The sequence below is a fragment of the Salvelinus namaycush genome, unplaced genomic scaffold, assembly GCF_016432855.1.
Source record: "Salvelinus namaycush isolate Seneca unplaced genomic scaffold, SaNama_1.0 Scaffold803, whole genome shotgun sequence".
Taxonomy (NCBI): domain Eukaryota; kingdom Metazoa; phylum Chordata; class Actinopteri; order Salmoniformes; family Salmonidae; genus Salvelinus; species Salvelinus namaycush.
Window position 1 is genome coordinate 48,990 of NW_024061535.1, and position 18,460 is coordinate 67,449.

General features: G+C 45.5%; 1 protein-coding gene across 1 annotated transcript in view; it reads left to right on the plus strand.

The window, feature by feature from the left end:
* The first annotated feature begins 228 nt into the window (after window positions 1-228).
* Window positions 229-18,460, plus strand: part of LOC120042917 (pituitary adenylate cyclase-activating polypeptide type I receptor-like) — a 57,002-nt gene continuing 38,770 nt past the window's right edge. The window contains exon 1 of the mRNA XM_038987682.1: window positions 229-378. Coding sequence (XP_038843610.1) covers window positions 229-378 — 150 coding nt within the window. The remainder of the gene's footprint in view (window positions 379-18,460) is intronic.

Genomic DNA, 18,460 nt, shown 5'->3' on the forward strand with positions numbered 1-18,460 from the left:
GGAACGGTTGTTCCATTTTCGACAGGGGATGAGGAGCGCACAGGACTTTGCACTGGACTTCAGGACCCTGGCAGCCAGCGCGGGATGGAGCTGGCATGCAGGGACACCACCCTTACCCTCGACCAGCTGGTGGATTTATCCATCCGGCTGGATAACCTGTTGGCCACCCACGGACGTCCGGATCGGGGCCCATCCATTCCATCCCCCAGCACCTCCGACCCTACACCTATGGAGCTCGGAGGTGCTGCTCTGAGGGTGACCGGAGGGGGGGGCTGTTTCCTGCACCACATGTGGCCGCAGAAGGCACACTGCTGGTCGGTGCTGGAGAGGTTCCCCAGGGAGTCGAGGCAGCAGGCGGGCACTGGTGGATCATCCCAGGTGAGGAGGCACCCGACTCACCCAGAGCTTCCTGTTGCGCACATGTGTGTAGGTATAGAATTTCCTGAGTTTTCCTCGCATTCCCAGCATAAGGCGCTAGTAGATTCAGGCGCAGCTGGGAACTTTATTGACCGTTCATTTGCACTTAGATTAGGGATCCCTATTGTTCCTGTTGATGTGCCCTTACCTGTACATGCCTTAGATAGTCGTCCTTTAGGGTCTGGGCTGATTAGGGAGGTCACAGCTCCACTATGTATGATAACTCAGGAGGGTCATGAGTAGAGAATTAGTCTCTTTCTGATCGATTCTCCTGTGTTTCCTGTGGTGTTGGTGCTTCCCTGGTTGGCCTATCATGACCCCACTGTTTCATGGCAACAGAGGGCTCTCAAGGGATGGTCACGTCAGTGCTCAGCGAGGTGTGTAGGTGTTTCCATAGGTGCAACGATGGTGAAAAGTCCAAACCAGGTCTCCACCATGCACATCCCCCCTGAATATGCCGATTTGGCTCTCGCCTTCTGTAAGAAGAAGACGACTCAACTACCGCCCCATCGACGGGGGGATTGTGCGATAAATCTCCTGGTAGACGCAGCACTTCCCAGGAGTCACGTGTATCCTCTGTTACAGGAGGAGATGGCGGCTATGGAAACATATGTCTCCGAATCTCTGGGACAGGGATACAGTCGGCCCTCCACTTCACCTGCCTCCTCGAGTTTCTTTTTTGTGAAGAAGAAGGATGGAGGTTTACGCCCGTGTATTGACTATCGAGGTATAAATCAGATCACGGTGAAGTACAGTTACCCGCTGCCTCTCATAGCCAGTGTGACAGAGTCATTGCACGGGGTGCGCTTCTTCAGCAAATTGTATCTCCATCAGTCTTGCAATCCTTTGTAGACGAGATTTTCAGGGACCTGCACGGGCAGGGTGTAGTGGTGTATATAGATGACATTCTAATATACTCTGCTACACGCGCCGAGCATGTGTCCCTGGTGCGCAAGGTGCTTGCTCGACTGTTGGAGCATGACCTGTACGTCAAGGCTGAGAAATGTCTGTTCTTCCAACAGTCCGTCTCCTTCCTAGGGTACCGCCTGTCCACATGAGGGGTGGAGATGGAAAATGACCGCATTTCATTTCCTCATTTGGACTGACCACCGCAATCTGGAGTATATCCGGGCTGCGAGGAGACTGAACCCTCGCCAGGCAAGGTGGGCCATGTTTTTCACCCGTTTTGTTTTCACCCTATCCTATAGACCAGGTTCCCAGAACGCTAAAGCAGACACACTGTCCCGGATGTATGACACAGAGGAGCGGTCCACGGATCCCACTCCCATACTTCCGGCTTCTTGCCTGGTGGCACCGGTGGTATGGGAGGTGGACGCGGACATCGAGCGGGCGTTATGTACAGAGCCCACTCCCACCCAGTGTCCAGTTGGACGTCTGTACATTCCGTCTGATGTCCACGATCGTTTGATCTGTTGGGCCCACACGTCACCCTCCTCTGGTCATCCTGGCATCGGTCGGACAGTGCGCTGTCTTAGTGGGAAGTACTGGTGGCCCACTTTAGCTAAGGACATGAGGGTTTATGTTTCCTCCTGCTCGGTGTGCGCCCAGTGCAAGGCAACTAGACACCTGCCCAGAGGGAAATTACAACCCCTACCCGTTCCACAACGGCCGTGGTCACACCTATTGGTGGATTTCGTGACGGATCTTCCTCCGTCACAGGGAAACACCAAGATCCTGGTCGTTGTGAATCGGTTTTCTAAGTCCTGCCGTCTCCTTCCTTTGCCCGGTCTCTCTACGGCTCAACAGACTGAAGACGTTCACCCACGTCTTCCGGCACTACGGGGTGCCTGAGGATATAGTTTCTGATCGGGGTCTCCAGTTCACGTCTAGGGTCTGGAGGGCGTTTATGGAACGCATGGGGGTCTCGGTCCGCTTCATCTCAGGTTTTCACCCCGAGAGGAACGGGCAGGTGGAGAGAGTTAACCAGGATGTGGGTAGGCTTCAGCGATCCTATTGCCAGGACCGGCCGGGGGAGTGGGCGGCTTTCATCCCCTGGGCAGAGATGGCTCAAAACTCCCTCCGCCACTCCTCCACGAACATATCTTCTTTTCAGCGCTAAATGGTTTCGGCGCTCGGAGGAGACATGGGACGCTGCCCATGTGCGCCTGCAACGGGCCATCAGGCGGCAGAAGGCGAGCGCCGACCACCACCGCAGTGAGGACCGGGTCTGGCTCTCGACCCGAAACGTACCCCTTCGCCTTCCCTGCCGGAAGCTGGGTCCGTGGTTTGTGGGGCCATTTAAAATCCTGAGGAGACTGAACGAGGTTTGTTATAGGTTACAGCTCCCCTCTGATTACCGTATTAACCCCTCGTTCCATGTGTCTCTCCTCAGGCCGGTGGTGGCTGGTCCGCTCCAGCAGTCTGAGGTGCGGGAGGTTCCTCCACCCCCTCTGGACATCGAGGAGGCCCCAGCATATACTGTGCGAGCCATCTAGGACTCAAGGCGTCGGGCGAGGGGCCTTCAGTACCTCGTGTAGTGGGAGGGGTACGGACCGGAGGAGAGAAGCTGGGTGCCGGTGGAGGACATCCTGGACCCTTCCTTACTGCAGGAATTTCACCGTCTCCATCCGGATCGTCCTGCGCCTCGTCCTCCACCGGCGCGACGCCAGTGTCGGCCCCGGTGCGTCAGGGGGGGGGGGGGTACTCCAGCCGCGCGTCAGGGAGGGGGGGGGGTACTGTCACGACTTCCAACGAAGTTGGTGCCTCTCCTTGTTCGGGCGGTGTTCGGCGGTCGACGTCACCGGCTTTCTAGCCGCCACCGATCTACATTTCTTTTTCCATTTGTTTTGTCTTGATTTTACACACCTGGTTTCCATTACGTTATAATTTATTCCCTATTTAACCCTCTGGTTCCCACATGGTTTTGTGCGTGTTTGTTCTTTGTTAAGTGGTCACTCTTTTGTGTCGAGCTGGAATATGTTTCCCTGTATGGAATTAGTTGTTGATTTATTCGAGTAAAGTACGTTTTAACTTCTTTGGGCTGCAAGCCCGATGTCGGTACACTTATGACAACAGCCAGCTCAAGTGCAGGGCGCGAAATTCAAAATATATTTTTTAGAAATATTTAACTTTCACACATTAACAAGTCCAATACAGCAAATGAAAGATAAACATCTTGTGAATCCAGCCAACATGTCCGATTTTTTAAATGTTTTACAGCGAAAACACAACATATATTTATGTTAGCTCATCACCATATCCAAAAAACACACAGCCATTTTTTCCCAGCAAAGATAGCTTTCACAAAACCCAGAAATAGAGATAAAATTAATCACTAACCTTTGAACATCTTCATCAGAAGACACTCATATGACATCATGTTACACAATACATTTACGTCTTGTTCGATAATGTGCATATTTATAGCCACAAATCTTGGTTTAGATTGGGGCCATGTTCAGAAATGCCTCAAATATCCGGAGTAATTACAGAGAGCCATGTCAAATAACAGAAATACTCATCATAAACTTTGATGAAAGATACATGTTTAACATATAATTAAAGATAAACTTGTTGTGAATCCAGCCAACATGTCCGATTTTTTAAATGTTTTACAGCGAAAACACAACATATATTTATGTTAGCTCACCACCAAATCCAAAAAACACACAGCCATTTTTCCCAGCAAAGATAGCTTTCACAAAACCCAGAAATAGAGATAAAATTAATCACTAACCTTTGAACATCTTCATCAGAAGACACTCATATGACATCATGTTACACAATACATTTATGTTTTGTTCGATAATGTGCATATTTATAGCCACAAATCTTGGTTTACATTGGCGCCATGTTCAGAAATGGCTCCAAAATATCCGGAGAAATTTTAGAGAGCCCCGTCATCTAACATAAATACTCATCATAAACTTTGATGAAAGATACATGTTTTACATATAATTAAAGATACACTGGTTCTTAATGCAACCGCTGTGTCAGATTTAAAAAAAAACTTTAGTAAAAAGCACATCATGCAATAATCTGAGACGGCGCTCAAAAATACACAACATTACTCCTCCATGTTGGAGTCAACATAAATACGAAATTACATCATAAATATTCCCTTACCTTTGAATATCTTCATCAGAATGCAATGCCAGGAATCCTAGTTCTACAATAAATCGTTTTTTTTGTTCGACGTCCATTGCTTATGTCATATTAGCAACTTTATCTAGCATGTGTAGTACACGTGTCCAAACATCGGCGCATTGAAGGCAAACGTCGGATGAAATCTTCAAAAAGTTATATTACTAGTCGAATAAACTGGTCAAAATTAGTAGAGAATCCATCTTTAGGATGTTGTTATCATATATATCCAATAACGTCCCAACCGGAGCATTTCTTCATGTCTATATAACTCATGGCACACATGGATATCACATGCCTAGCGTGCGTGGCCAGGAACTGGAACCCTGCCAGACCAGTCACTCAAATAGCTCCCATCTGGCCCCACATCACACTAGAGGCTTCATTCCACGTTCTACCGACTGTTGACATCTAGTGGAAGGCGTATGAAGTGCATACAGATCCATAAATTACAGAGATTTGAATAGGCGATGACTTTTCCCATCGACCCATTTCAGATTTTTCACTTCCTGTTTGGGAGGTTGCCTGCCAAATGAGTTCTGTTATACTCACAGACATAATTCAAACAGTTTTAGAAACTTCAGAGTGTTTTCTATCCAATAGTAATAATAATATGCATATATTATCATCTGGGACAGAGTAGGAGGCCGTTCAATTTGGGCACCAATTCATCCAAAAGTGAAAATGCTGCCCCCTATCCCAAAGAAGTTTTAACCCCAGTGATGTACTGGGCCGTACGCACTACCCTCTGTGGCCAAAAAGTCAACGGACTGAAGGGCAGCATAGGCTGAGATAAACGCAGTGTTCTTGACTGCAGATCAGAAGTTTCAAACACTGTTACTACTTCTACTACTACTACTACTACTACTACTACTTCTACTACTTCTATTACTTCTACTACTACTTCTTCTACTACTATTACTACTACTAAATCACTGATACTAACAAATTATACCACCATTCTATTATTCATGTATCTTAACTTACCATTAACTACTAGTAATATTCTCTACTTTCACCATTATTACTTTAACTACCTCTATATTTCCACTGTGATTACTTCTTCTTCTTACTCTATTTCCCTATAAACAGACCATTTTCAAATGAAACTGTGACTTTAAATCACTCATAAAAATAAAATAATTGCTTTCTGGAAGGATTCAGTCAGTCAGGATTTTCCCTCCCTCTATCACATGTAATTCCCACCCTCCCTTCCTCTCTCCTTCCCTCATCCCTTCATCCCTCTCTACTTCCTCCCACTCACAGTTCTATTAACATCACAGTTATTGTATTTACTGGTAGGCTTGATTGACTGGAATAATCTGCCAGGAGTTTTATTTTGTTCTTTATTTCCATTGGTCTACTTCGTGGGAGTTTAAATGCATATTTCTATATTGGATGTTCTTATGCATACATCCTGATTGATTGGCAGTTGAATCATTCCACATTCCAAATGCAATATTGACAATTTGCATCAAATGTCAAAAAAGTAGGCTACGTTCTTCTCAGAAAAACATCCTCTTCCATCACAGTGTCAAAAACAAAGGGATGAAGTTTCAAACCATTCATAGCTGAAGGTGATACTTGATTTATTTTGACGACCCAAACTCAGACCACTTGTAGAACAGCAAAGTGCTTTATGTGACGAGCAAAGGCCCAGAGAGCAGCACTGCTTGTGAATCCCTCCAGAAAGCCAGTTGTTGTGACACTGGGAAGAAATGTTCTGTGTCGTGCTCTACTCGTCGTTTTTCACCTCGCCTGTCAGACCCATTCAACATCAGCAGTAAGAAAAACTGCAGAATGTATTATTCATTACAACCACTTGTTACGCTCAATGTTTGGATTTAATGTTTAACACCATAGTACTTTCTCTTTCTCTGTCTTTGTCTGTCTGTCACTGATTATTGCTCTCTTTCACTCTCTTTCACCCTCTTTCACTCTCTCGCTCTCTCGCTCTCTCTTTCACCCTCTTTCACTCTCTCGCTCTCTCGCTCTCTCACTCTCTCTTTCACTCTCTGCCTCTCAATCTCTCTCTATATATCTCTCTCAATCTTTCTTCTCTCTACTCTCTCTATGTCTCCCCCTCTCTCTGGAGCAGGAGGAAGAAGGGGAGGAGGAATATTATAATAGATAGAGGACAAGGTAAGAGGAAAGATGTGGCAAAGTAGAAGGAAGAAAAGAAAAGATGGGGAGTGGGCAGCAGGAAATAGATTTTCTATAACAATGCTTAAAGGAAAATTCAACCCCAAAACAATTTTTTGGTATTTGTTTCATTAGTCCATTGTTGATATAGTCCCAAAATGTTTTGCATGTCAGCAATCAACTTTTCAAGATATATAACTTTCAAAATACAGAAATGCAGCCAGTGTGATGCATTTTGGATCATATTATGCAAAACGCAGCATCATATGCAGCAAAATGAATTGTACAGGCTGTATTTCTATATTTGTTAAGTTGTATGTCTTGAAAACTTGATTGCTGACATTCAAAACATTTTGGGACTATATCAACAAACATACCAAAAGATAGTTTTGGTTGAAGGTTTTCTTTAAGTCTATGTGTGTGTGTGTGTGTGTGTGTGTGTGTGTGTGTGTGTGTGTGTGTGTGTCTGTGTCTGTGTCTGTGTCTGTGTCTGTGTCTGTGTCTGTGTCTGTGTCTGTGTCTGTGTCTGTGTCTGTGAGTGTGTATGGGGGTGCTCAGAAGAAGCGTTGCGTCTCCAACGAGTCCTGCCATGTAGCGCGGCAGCTGAGTCTCCATGGAGATGGGTGATTGAGGCGGATGGGCGTACCGAGGACCCATGTGGAGATCTCTATTGAGCTGGAGGAGAGCAGAGCACGAGAGAAGGAGAGAGAGAGAGAGGAGGAAGAGAAAGAGAGAGGAAGAGTGATTCACTGAGCCAACAAAAACAAGAAGCAGAGAGGGAGAGGCTGAGAGATAGAGGGAGGGAGGAAGAGGAGGGAGGAAGAGGATGTAGGAAGAGGAGGGAGGGAGGGTTGAGGAGAAAGAGAAAGCAGAGAGAGAGAAAGAGATGACACTGAACTTTTTCTGCTTCATCCTCAGTGCTCTATTGATAGAAGGGAGGAGACATGCCGATCAACACTCTCACAATGTCTCAGTTCCTATAATGGCTTCCAGGTCTTTTGTTGGGTTGCTGAAGAACACTGTAGCGTATTGGAGCACTCTTCACACTGCTAGCGCTGCTGGAGAGGTGACAAAGGGAGAGGTAGGGCTCCTCTAGGTGTCAGGAGGAAAACAAAATGATCCAGTAGAAAATGCTTTGTCAAACCAACTATGGCTTTTCTCTTCTCTCCCTCTCTCCCTCTCCTCCTCACCTCCTCCTCTCTCCCCCTATCCCTCTCCTCCTCACCTCCTCCTCTCTCCCTCTCCTCCTCAACTCCTCAACTCCTCATCTCCTATTTTCTTAATCTCCTCTCCAACCCTCCAAAAAGGTTGTCTCTAGGGTTGTGCCATAGGAGAACCCATACGGAAACCCTTTTCTAGAACCCTTTTTGGTTCCAGGTAAAACCCTTTTGGGTTCTACATCGAACCCAAAACGGTTCACTCTGGAACCAAAATGGGTTCTTCAAAGTGTCATGACGTTGGCCTGTGGGTAAGGTTTATGACCTCCCCCATAAATACCTTTCTCCCTTCCCTCTCTCTCTGACTCTACTGAGGGACTCTTGAATAGCCTTTGTTAAACATAGAGTCTGGGAACATCAAACAAGTGGAGGGAAAGGAACCATATTTCGGTAATAGGACTAGTTGAAAATATGCGTTGGTACCTAATGAATATGATGTCAGTTCGGTTGTCATCTGAGACATTATGACTGATGACAGGACGACATAAACTGTATCTAGGAAAGTCTACACATTATAGTTATCACATTCACATGGAATTGTTGTGCAATTTAAATGAAACTATTTGTGAAAAGATTAAATGTAATTTTAGCTTCCAAATGAGAGAATTGGGTTTTCATAAGATTAGAGCTCTGCTCAATCAGTGGCCCGCCCCTGTGAAGAGACATGGGTTATAAACTATGAAACACACCCTTCTCTCCCTCCACTATATAAGCCCTTGACGAAAATGTAACCTCTTGTTCCGGGTACATTAGGACGACGGTCCGATGTCAGAAGGATTCAGATAATAACTAGAGAACGAACCCAACCTCAGCGTGAGCTTCGGTTGCGAAAGGTATGAATTTTGAACTCTTATTCGCTACAGAAGTGATACCTCCTAGCCGTTGAGTTAGCAACAGCAGCTGCAAACGTGGGCTAGGAATGGATGGACAGAGTATCCCATCTACAACACAACGACGACACTACAACGTATCCCGTTCACCACCAGAGACACTCTTCAAAGGACAAAGGACTCTGTTGGGCAACACGGCCTTCCATCTACCACCAACCTATTGAAGCGCAGCTCAGAGTAAATATTTATTGCATTTTCCTTTTCCAAATGGGCGATAATTTAGAATGCATAAGATACTGTATTTACGATAGCTTCTCCCTTTGTTCCTCAGTCTTCCCGCTCTTTCACTCAAACCCAACCCACTTTTCTTTGTGTAACCAGCTGTCATATCTGTTCCATCCGCTAGGGACGTTTTCCTTTATGACATCATTTGTAATCACGGTATGATTCATTCTGTGTATATGTAATTCTGTGTGATTAGTTAGGTATTTAGTAAATAAATAATTAAACTCAATTTTGTATTGCTGATTCAACTTGTTAGCCAGGGTTTGTGAAGATAACCAAGAATTTACAACTTTCAGATGAGACTGAAATAAGGTGATGTTTAATATTGACTGCTATTGATGTAAAATATTACTAGGTCTTTCAGAGTTTATTCAGAAGATAACAGCTCTATAAACACTCTTTCGTGGTGCCCCGGCTTTCTAGTTAATTACATTTACATGATTAGCTCAATCAGGTAATATTAATTACAGAGAAAGGATTTTATAGAATAGCATGTCATATCACTTAATCCGGCATAGCCAAAGACACGACATAAGGGTTCTCGTATGGGGACAGCCATACACTTTGAGGTTCTAGATAGCACATTTTCTAAGAGTGTACTTCAACAACATGAAGAACGTTGAGACTTGATTAAAGTCTACTAAGATAACAAGTGACATTTTCATCAACCAAAAGAGCAAAAATGTGTGCAAAAATGTGTACAACTCAGAATTCAACAAACATCTGTTAATAATCCATCAACATGATAACATCTATTCCAGAATTCTGCAACTGTAGAGGCAATGCCGTTTCATGTAAATAATATAAGACTGACTAGGACAAAAAATGATTTTTGCCATGGAAACTGGAGAAGGATTTGAACATCAGGGTGACAGAGAGGCATGTTTTTACTGGTAAAGCAAAGGGTACGTAGAGCAAAGAAAAGAGACGAAAGAGAAAAAATAAAGATTCACTCAAAGAAAAACATATGTTGTGTCTCAGCAGCCCTTCTCTTTCTCTCCAAATATGTCCCAAATGGCACCCTATTCCCTAGTGCACTACTATGGGCCCTGGTAAAAAGCAGTGCACTATATAGGGAACAGGGTGCCATTTGGGACTAAGCTTGTGTGAAAAACGGACATGTTGCAAATGTTAGTTTCCAAACCTTCATAAATCATGATGTGTTATGAGAGCTCTCTCTCTCTCTCTCTATATATATATATATATATATATATATATATATATATATATATATATATCGCTCTCTCTCTTCTCTCTCTCGCTCGCTCTCTCTCTCTCTTCTTTGTCTCTCTCTCTTCTCTCTCTTTCTATCTCTCTCTTCTCTTTCTCTCCACCTCTCACTCCATCTCCCTGTCCCTCTTCCAATCTCTCTCCATTTCTCCTTCATTCGCTCTTTTCCACAGCCTTGCGTTCAGGTAGAACTGTTGCCATGGTGATTTCAATTTGTGTTATTGCCACGGCAGCACAAGGACTCAGTGGTAGAGAGAGAGAGTGAGAGATAGAGATTGAGAGGAATAGAGAGTGAGAGAGGGGGAGAAAGAAAGAAAGAAAGAAAGAAAGAAAGAAAGAAAGAAAGAAAGAAAGAAAGAAAAAAAGAAAGAAAGAAAGAAAGAAAAGGGTCATATTTACATTACCTAACATTCACAGTCCGTCCCTGCTAGCATTCATCACCCTGGCATTCACTCTACCGGCACTCTCTCTCCCCAGTCCCCCCCCTCCTCCTCACCCCCTCAACTCCAAGTATATCCGCTATCAGTAACCTTCACAAATGAACATTGGCTCTGTCAGGAACGATTAGCACACAATATAGGAGCAGCAGTCCACTTATGAATGGTGAGAGCAGAGAGCGAAGAAGAGAAGAGATGACCTGAGCTGTAACTGTGTGTGTTCTGTTTTAGTCTTGTGGCTATAAGATGAAATGGCTGTTAGGTTAGATGCCTCCCTGATGCTCCTACCGGATACAAGGCAAATATGTCTCTGTCTCTAAATCTACATGTGTGCCTTGGCAGAGTTCAGAGCCAGTGTTGATACAAGCGTAAGTTTCTTTGTAGATTTAACAGTAACAGTGGGTTGTCTCTCGGTTGATTAACAGTGATGTGACTATACTTGCCAAACTGTGAGTGGTAATCACTGTTCTTCCTTCGTCATGAAGCACAGCCCATGTTCCAAGAAGATGTATCAGTTCATGATTTGTGTGTGCACAGATGTTTCTAGTGTATGCATGCAAGTGCATGGACCACTAGCATTTGTGCATGCTTTTGTGGGTGCGTCCGTGCATCTGTGCGTCCACAGGTGTATGTCCGTATGTGTGAGTGCATTTGTATACTTCATTCAATATGAGCTGTGTATACTGTGCGTGAATGAGTGTTTTTGGAGTAACATGATATATTTACAACATTTCTCTGAAAGAACAGCATTATTTATCTTTCTAGTACATACTGATGTAGTTATGGATGTAGTTGCTTGGCAGTATTGCCTGCCCTGGGGGGCTAAGGCATGATACTGTGATTGACTATGAAACCATTCATGTGTGGAGAGTTTTCTCTTTTCTTTCTTCCTGACTTTCATATCTCCTCCTCTTTCATAGCCCCTGCTCTATCCCTTCATCCTCCATCCACCCATCTCCCCATCCCCCATTCACAAACACATCCTGACTCCACTGCCCTCTAGCCCACGTTCCCGACCCTGCATCCATAATTACCCCTACTCTTGTCACCCCTCCACACCCCCTCCGCACCCCGAAACATTGAAACAGGCCAGTTGCCATGGTAACACCATACAGCAGTGGCATATCATTTCCCTCCAAAAAGAGGATAAATTAGTGCTGATGTCACCGCAGCAGTGGACCTCTAAAAACGCCTGAACACATTTCAATTCACTCAGGAAGTCTCCTGATTGCTGCCTTACATCCACAATCAGGAGGGGATGCACTTAATTTTATCAAGGCAGAATTGTGTAGCTATATGTTCCTGGGTATATGAGAGGCTATACAGGTCTATACACCAAAAGAAAAACGGTGGTCACGATCATATTAATTTAACCTTTAATCTGGATGAGTGAGTGCATGAGTGCATCAGTCAGTGAGGCAAGGAGAGAGGTCGTAGGTCACATGGAGCTCTGTATTGGTGTTTTTATGAGGATGCTGAGCCAGATGATCCCAGTAGAAATCTCCAGTCAGCCTCCAGCCCTCACATCCCAGCCCCCAGAAAGACCACAGCCCCTAGCTTCCACAACCTAGCCCCCAGACCTTAGCTTCCGCACCCTACCACAGCCCCTAGCTTCCACACCCTAGTCCCTAGCTCTTACACCCTAGCACCTAGCTCGTAATGGCTCCACCGAGAGCAGTGGATCTCTGAGCTGAGCTGCTTGCTTCTGCCTGATCGCTCTCACTCTCTCAAATTCAAAAGGCGTTATTGGCATGGAAAGTGTTACCACGTACATTGCCAAAGCGAACGCATAGAACACTATCTATCTATCTATCTATCTATCTCTCTCTCTCTCTCTCTCTCTCTCTCTCTCTCTCTCTCTCTCTCTCTCTCTCTCTCTCTCTCTCTCTCTCTCTCTCTCTCTCTCTCTCTCTCTCTCTCTCTCTCTCTCTCTCTCTCTCTCTCTCTCTCTCTCTCATCCTCTCTCTCCATCCCTCTCTCTTTATCTCTCTCTCCCCCCTTCCATTCTCTCTTCATGTCAGAGAGGAATCACATTAAAGCATGCTGGAGGTGCCTGAGTCACCGCTTCTACTGTGTGGGAGGCCAGGCCTGAAGACAGCAGGACGGAGAGAGGGAACAAGATAAGGAAAGAGAGAGAGAGAGAAAGAGAGAGATATGAATTGAGAGAAAGTGTTGGTATGTGGGTGTGTGTGAGTGAGTGAGTAGTTCTGTGTGTTATAAGTGTGTTATTGACTACTCCACATTGCTCCCACTTCCCATTTGTAGTTACAGAGAAATCCATCAAGCTCAAAATGGCTGTGAGATACAGAATAACTCTATCGTGATGGATGACTTAGACGAAGTTACAAGTAGTGAGATTATGGGAAAGACAACCCAAACTGGTATCCTTGAGTGCCTTTATTAATGTTATTACTGCTATTATGTTGCTCATACTGGAACCCTCCTCAACCACCTGCTCTCATAACTCTTGTCTTTCTTATCTGATATCTGTTTTTCCCCAAGCAGACCAGAAGGGAGGGAGGGAGGCAGGGAGGCAGTCAGGTAGACCAGGAGGGAGGGAGGCAGGGAGGTAGACCAGCAGGCAGTCAGACCAGGAGGGAGGGAGGCAGGGAGGTAGACCAGCAGGCAGTCAGGTAGACCAGGACGGAGGGAGGCAGGGAGGTAGACCAGCAGGCAGTCAGGTAGACCAGGACGGAGGGAGGCAGGGAGGTAGACCAGCAGGCAGACAGACCAGGAGGGAGGGAGGCAGTCAGGCAGACCAGCAGGCAGTCAGACCAGGAGGGAGGGAGGGAGGCAGACCAGCAGACAGGCAGACCAGGAGGGAGGGAGGTAGGCAGTCAGACCAGGAGAGAGGGAGGCAGGGAGGTAGACCAGCAGGCAGTCAGACCAGGGGGGAGGGAGGCAGGGAGGCAGACCAGCAGGCAGTCAGACCAGGAGGGAGGGAGGCAGGGAGGTAGACCAGCAGGCAGTCAGACCAGGAGGGAGGGAGGGAGGGAGGCAGACCAGCAGACAGGCAGACCAGGAGGGAGGGAGGTAGGCAGTCAGACCAGGAGGCAGGCAGACCAGGAGGGAGGGAGGCAGGTAGGCAGACCAGCAGACAGGCAGACCAGGAGGGAGGGAGGGAGGCAGACCAGCAGACAGGCAGACCAGGAGGGAGGGAGGCAGGCAGTCAGACCAGGAGGCAGGCAGACCAGGAGGGAGGGAGGCAGACCAGCAGACAGGCAGACCAGGAGGGAGGGAGGCAGACCAGGAGGCAGGCAGACCAGGAGGGAGGGAGGCAGACCAGCAGACAGGCAGACCAGGAGGGAGGGAGGCAGACCAGGAGGCAGGCAGACCAGGAGGGAGGGAGGCAGTCAGGCAGACCAGGAGGCAGGCAGACCAGGAGGGAGGGAGGTAGGCAGGCAGACCAGGAGGCAGGCAGACCAGGAGGGAGGGAGGCAGGCAGACCAGGAGGCAGGCAGACCAGGAGGGAGGGAGGCAGGCAGACCAGGAGGCAGGCAGACTAGGAGGCAGGCAGACCAGGAGGGAGGGAGGCAGGCAGACCAGGAGGCAGGCAGACCAGGAGGGAGGGAGGCAGGCAGACCAGGAGGCAGGCAGACTAGGAGGCAGGCCGATGTAGGGATCAGATTTCTTTGCCACCTTGAGAAAGAAAGTAAGAGAGCTCTGGGTTTGTTTTCCTTGTTCCTCTCTTCTCCGGTAGAAAAACAGAATGTTGATGTCAGTCAGTCAGTCAGAGAGAGAGAGCATATTTTTAGATACACTTCTCTAAAGGCCTGCCTGCTTGTCCTCCCCCGTACATGCGTCATCACAATTGAAACTTAAATTATTATTCCAGTGAAAGGCCATCGATGGAGATTTACAAAAATGTTGTTCAAATATTGTGTGTATGGGATTTTACGAGCAAGTGAGCAGTGTTTGGCTAATCTTCAACGGCTCTGGGGATGAGTCTTATGCAATGGGTTCCTGGCTGGATCGAATTTTGTACCAATATATAAAGACAAAGCATTGAAAGACAAATAAAAGGTATTTTTGCTGTGATCAAATTTGTCAATATGTAGAAAGCATTGAAAGCAGCCAAATTAAGTATAATGTTGATAATCAACATGTTCAAACTAAATTCAATCTAATGGTGTTCTTCTCCAAGTGTTTGTCATTCTTGGGCCTAATGGCAGGTGTCCATCTGTGCCTTTCTATTTTGGCTAGACAGTCATTGGAGATGACAGTATTGTGTTGTTCTTTTACCTCCAATCAATTGACAAAGACGGATTTGAAACATTAGACTATATACAGAGACAAAATATGCAGCATTTATCCAGTGCATGTTGAACCACTCATAACAAAGTGACAACATATCGTTTCACTATGTAGTTAGTGTGTGTGGATAGTTAGGTTTCACTAACTACGCTCGGCTTGAAACAGCTGTTCGGTGGGGGTGTTAGTGCACGTACAGCATTGTCTCAGTGTTGAGAGAACGAGAGAGAGAGAGAGAGAGAGAGAGAGGCATGCTTGTTGAAATGCGCAGCGCATACCTCATGATCGAGCGACGTGACCACACGCAGTTAACCGCAGGGCAGTGGAATGGCATGATTAAATATCAACAATCATAATTCCCCGAACCGAGATTCGAGTCACAGACGGAGTCAGATCTGCGTTGAACACACAATTTTCCAATTATCTTCAATTCTCCAACTTTGCCCCTCTCTCTTGCAACGCGAATACCCTCATAAATGGTGTCGAGTGAGGAGAACCTGCTTAACTGAACTCACAAGTTCCCTGGCGGTCCGTCTGCGCCCTGAGGGAGTTGCTTTGCACCACGAAAGCGTGCGGTGTTGCGGTTCTCCTCCTCTCCCCTCCAACACTAAAAACCAAGAAGGAGATTTCACTCAAGTCGTGCTGTGGTTTTATGGATATCACCGTTGAGATGGTAAGATTTATTATCAACCCAACCGCTCCTTCTGAAGCAATACTAGTCTGCCTATTCATCATCACGTAATGGCCTACCAATCTCCTCTAAAGTGTTTTGCATAGGCTACGACAAATGGTTGTCTTTCTCTTTTGCGGTTACTACGGCGTTTATCTGCACATTTCAGAGAACAGTGTAGATGAGATTGATATTTCTGATGTTATTTAACATGCAGCCTTATTGATTTCCGTGCCTTGCTTCGCATGTGAACAAGAGCGAATAACGGTATGCAGTCTGCACCGCAGCCGGTGTGTGTATCAGTATGATCCGAGCGCGCCTCACCATCGCCTCGCGGGGACCGGGCATCTTGCAGCATGTGTTGAGGGAGAGTTGAGCTTAGAGGGATACTTTACAGTCGCTGGTAGGTTGATGTTTGCCCATAGAGAGAAAGAGGAAAGATAATGTATAGAAGACAATACATTTAAGCCGATTGAAATTGAAACAACACACACTGCCCTTGTCTTGTGCATCAAGAACCCTCCAATGGTGTGGGTAAATTGGGTGTTTTTTTCTCCCATAAATTGAATTATAGGTTAGGCTCAGAATGCAGTTATGTATTTATTTACAGGGCCACTGTCATCTGACAACATATCTCTTTGTCAATGGACTCAATTAATTGCCATTTATAAAGCACGTTTTAATAGAGGGGTATTGATTTATGTTTGCCGTCGTAATTGCAAGGCCACACTATGAAAAGCTTCTTCAAGCATCCTTTCTGTTACCGCTTTTTACAGCTATTCTCAAACGCAGCCAATTTTTTATATATAATGCTATTGTTATAAGACAACAATAACATAACATTTTAACAAAACACAATTGCTGTTTTATACGTGTAATAATATATAATTTATATATGTCTGGTCTATAGCTACGTAAGCTGCTATAACACACCACGCCCACAGCATTATTGTCTTCATATCAATTGTTAATACTGCCCCTCCCAATAATTAGCGTCATTTTTATCTAAAAAATATAACCATCCAGGATGTGTATCATGGGTATATTTTATACTTTGTATAAGACATTTTGCCTAGGCTATACCAAAATGTCCACAGTGTACCAGGGCTCACAGAAGTCCAGCATAATTGTATGATTGATTATCATGCTAATATGATTTGCTATTGGATTGTTGCTATGCTAATCAATTTCCAACCACAGAAAACCCAGCATGTCTATAATATGGATAGCAAGCTCTATAGATGGCTATTTCTGTGTAAAACTCAAATTGCTGAGATCAATGTTTACATCTTTCCCTAGTTTCCACACAATACATTAATAAAAAATATGGATTCAAACACAAGACCATGGTATAATCCAAGCCTTCTTTATACAGGATGCACATACACTATATGGTCCTGTTCCTGTATATACAGAAAGCCCACACCCTGTAGGAAACAGCTGTGTGACCTTGCAACCTGTCATTCTATCAATGAAATCACTCCTTTCTCTCCTCCCTTCCCTTCTCTCCTATTTTCTCTCCTCCCTCCCTTCTCTTCTTTCCTCCCTTCTCTCCTCTTCTCCCAGCTTTCTCTTCTCTCCTCTCCTCCCTGCTGTTAGGAAAGGTTATACTGTAGAAGACTGGGAATATACGCTAGCAGCTTTATACTATATAGCTTTCCCTTTTTCTCCTGCTCCTGGTAAATATACTGTGTGTGTGTGTGTGTGTGTGTGTGTGTGTGTGTGTGTGTGTGCGTGTGTGTGTGTGTGTGTGTGTGTGTGTGCGTGCGTGCGTGTACGTGCGTGCGTGTGTGGCTGGCTGGAGTCTGTCCTCTGTGGACGCTGGTCTGATGGTTGGTTCTACAAAGCCTCTGTGCCATCAAATTGATTAATCTTAATAACTACCAGCTGATTTGCAAAACAAAGTATATGCAGCAAACCACTGAATATTATGTACATGCGTAGGCGTACTGAATGTGCAACTAGCTCTCACATTTTCACTGCAGAATTAGGCCGTTTACCCATGTTTCTCCAAACGTCAAATTTCTAAGTGTTTTTGACACCCTTGGTTAACTCCTGCTCAGTATTGTTCTGTTTCTCCAAAACATAATTTCGAATGGTTAGGCCCTAGCAAAACCCAATCCTACTTGATGGTAATAGCGCTCACTGTTGCCCCTAGTGGCCGTTTATAAAGACATTTCCCGATGTCCTTTGAACATGGATAGATGTCCAATTTCAAAGTCACTCTTGAGTGATCTGCCTGAAATGTGTGTATGTGTTAAAACTGTATTCATGTAAATTGTGTGTGTGTGCGTGTGCGTGTGTGTGTGTGTTTTGGGGATGGGTAGTTTTCTTTGCTCCTTGATAATGGTCAAACACAGTATTGGCAGTATTTGCCAATCTGTGTATACAAACAATATGGCTGCAGTCTCACTCAAAAGGAGGAGTGAATGAGTAATAATAGTTAAAGATTTAAACAGCCCATTTAACAGTGCTGCCAGGCCAGTGTAGCAGAACCCCGAGCCCAGAGGAGGAGGAAAGGACATTAGGCATGGGACCTAGTTACAGCTCAGCAGCACTACACTAAAGACAAAGTCAAACAGACTGAGCATCTTTATGCTACTTAGTTAAATAAAGGGACTCCTTGTTCTTCATGTTGATGTGGTGCCACAACCACAATACAAGGAAGTGATGTTTTAATTTGCACTGAGTCCTACAGTATGGTGCTCTACTACGCAGTGCACAATGCACATCCCTCCCCTCGCAGTTTACCATATAGCAGCTAGTTAGTACTGGGACGGGATTCATAAATCATCACAGAGTAGGAGTGCGGATCTAGGATCAGTTTTGACTTTTAGATCACAATCAATACAATTGCATAGACAAGGCCGGACCTGA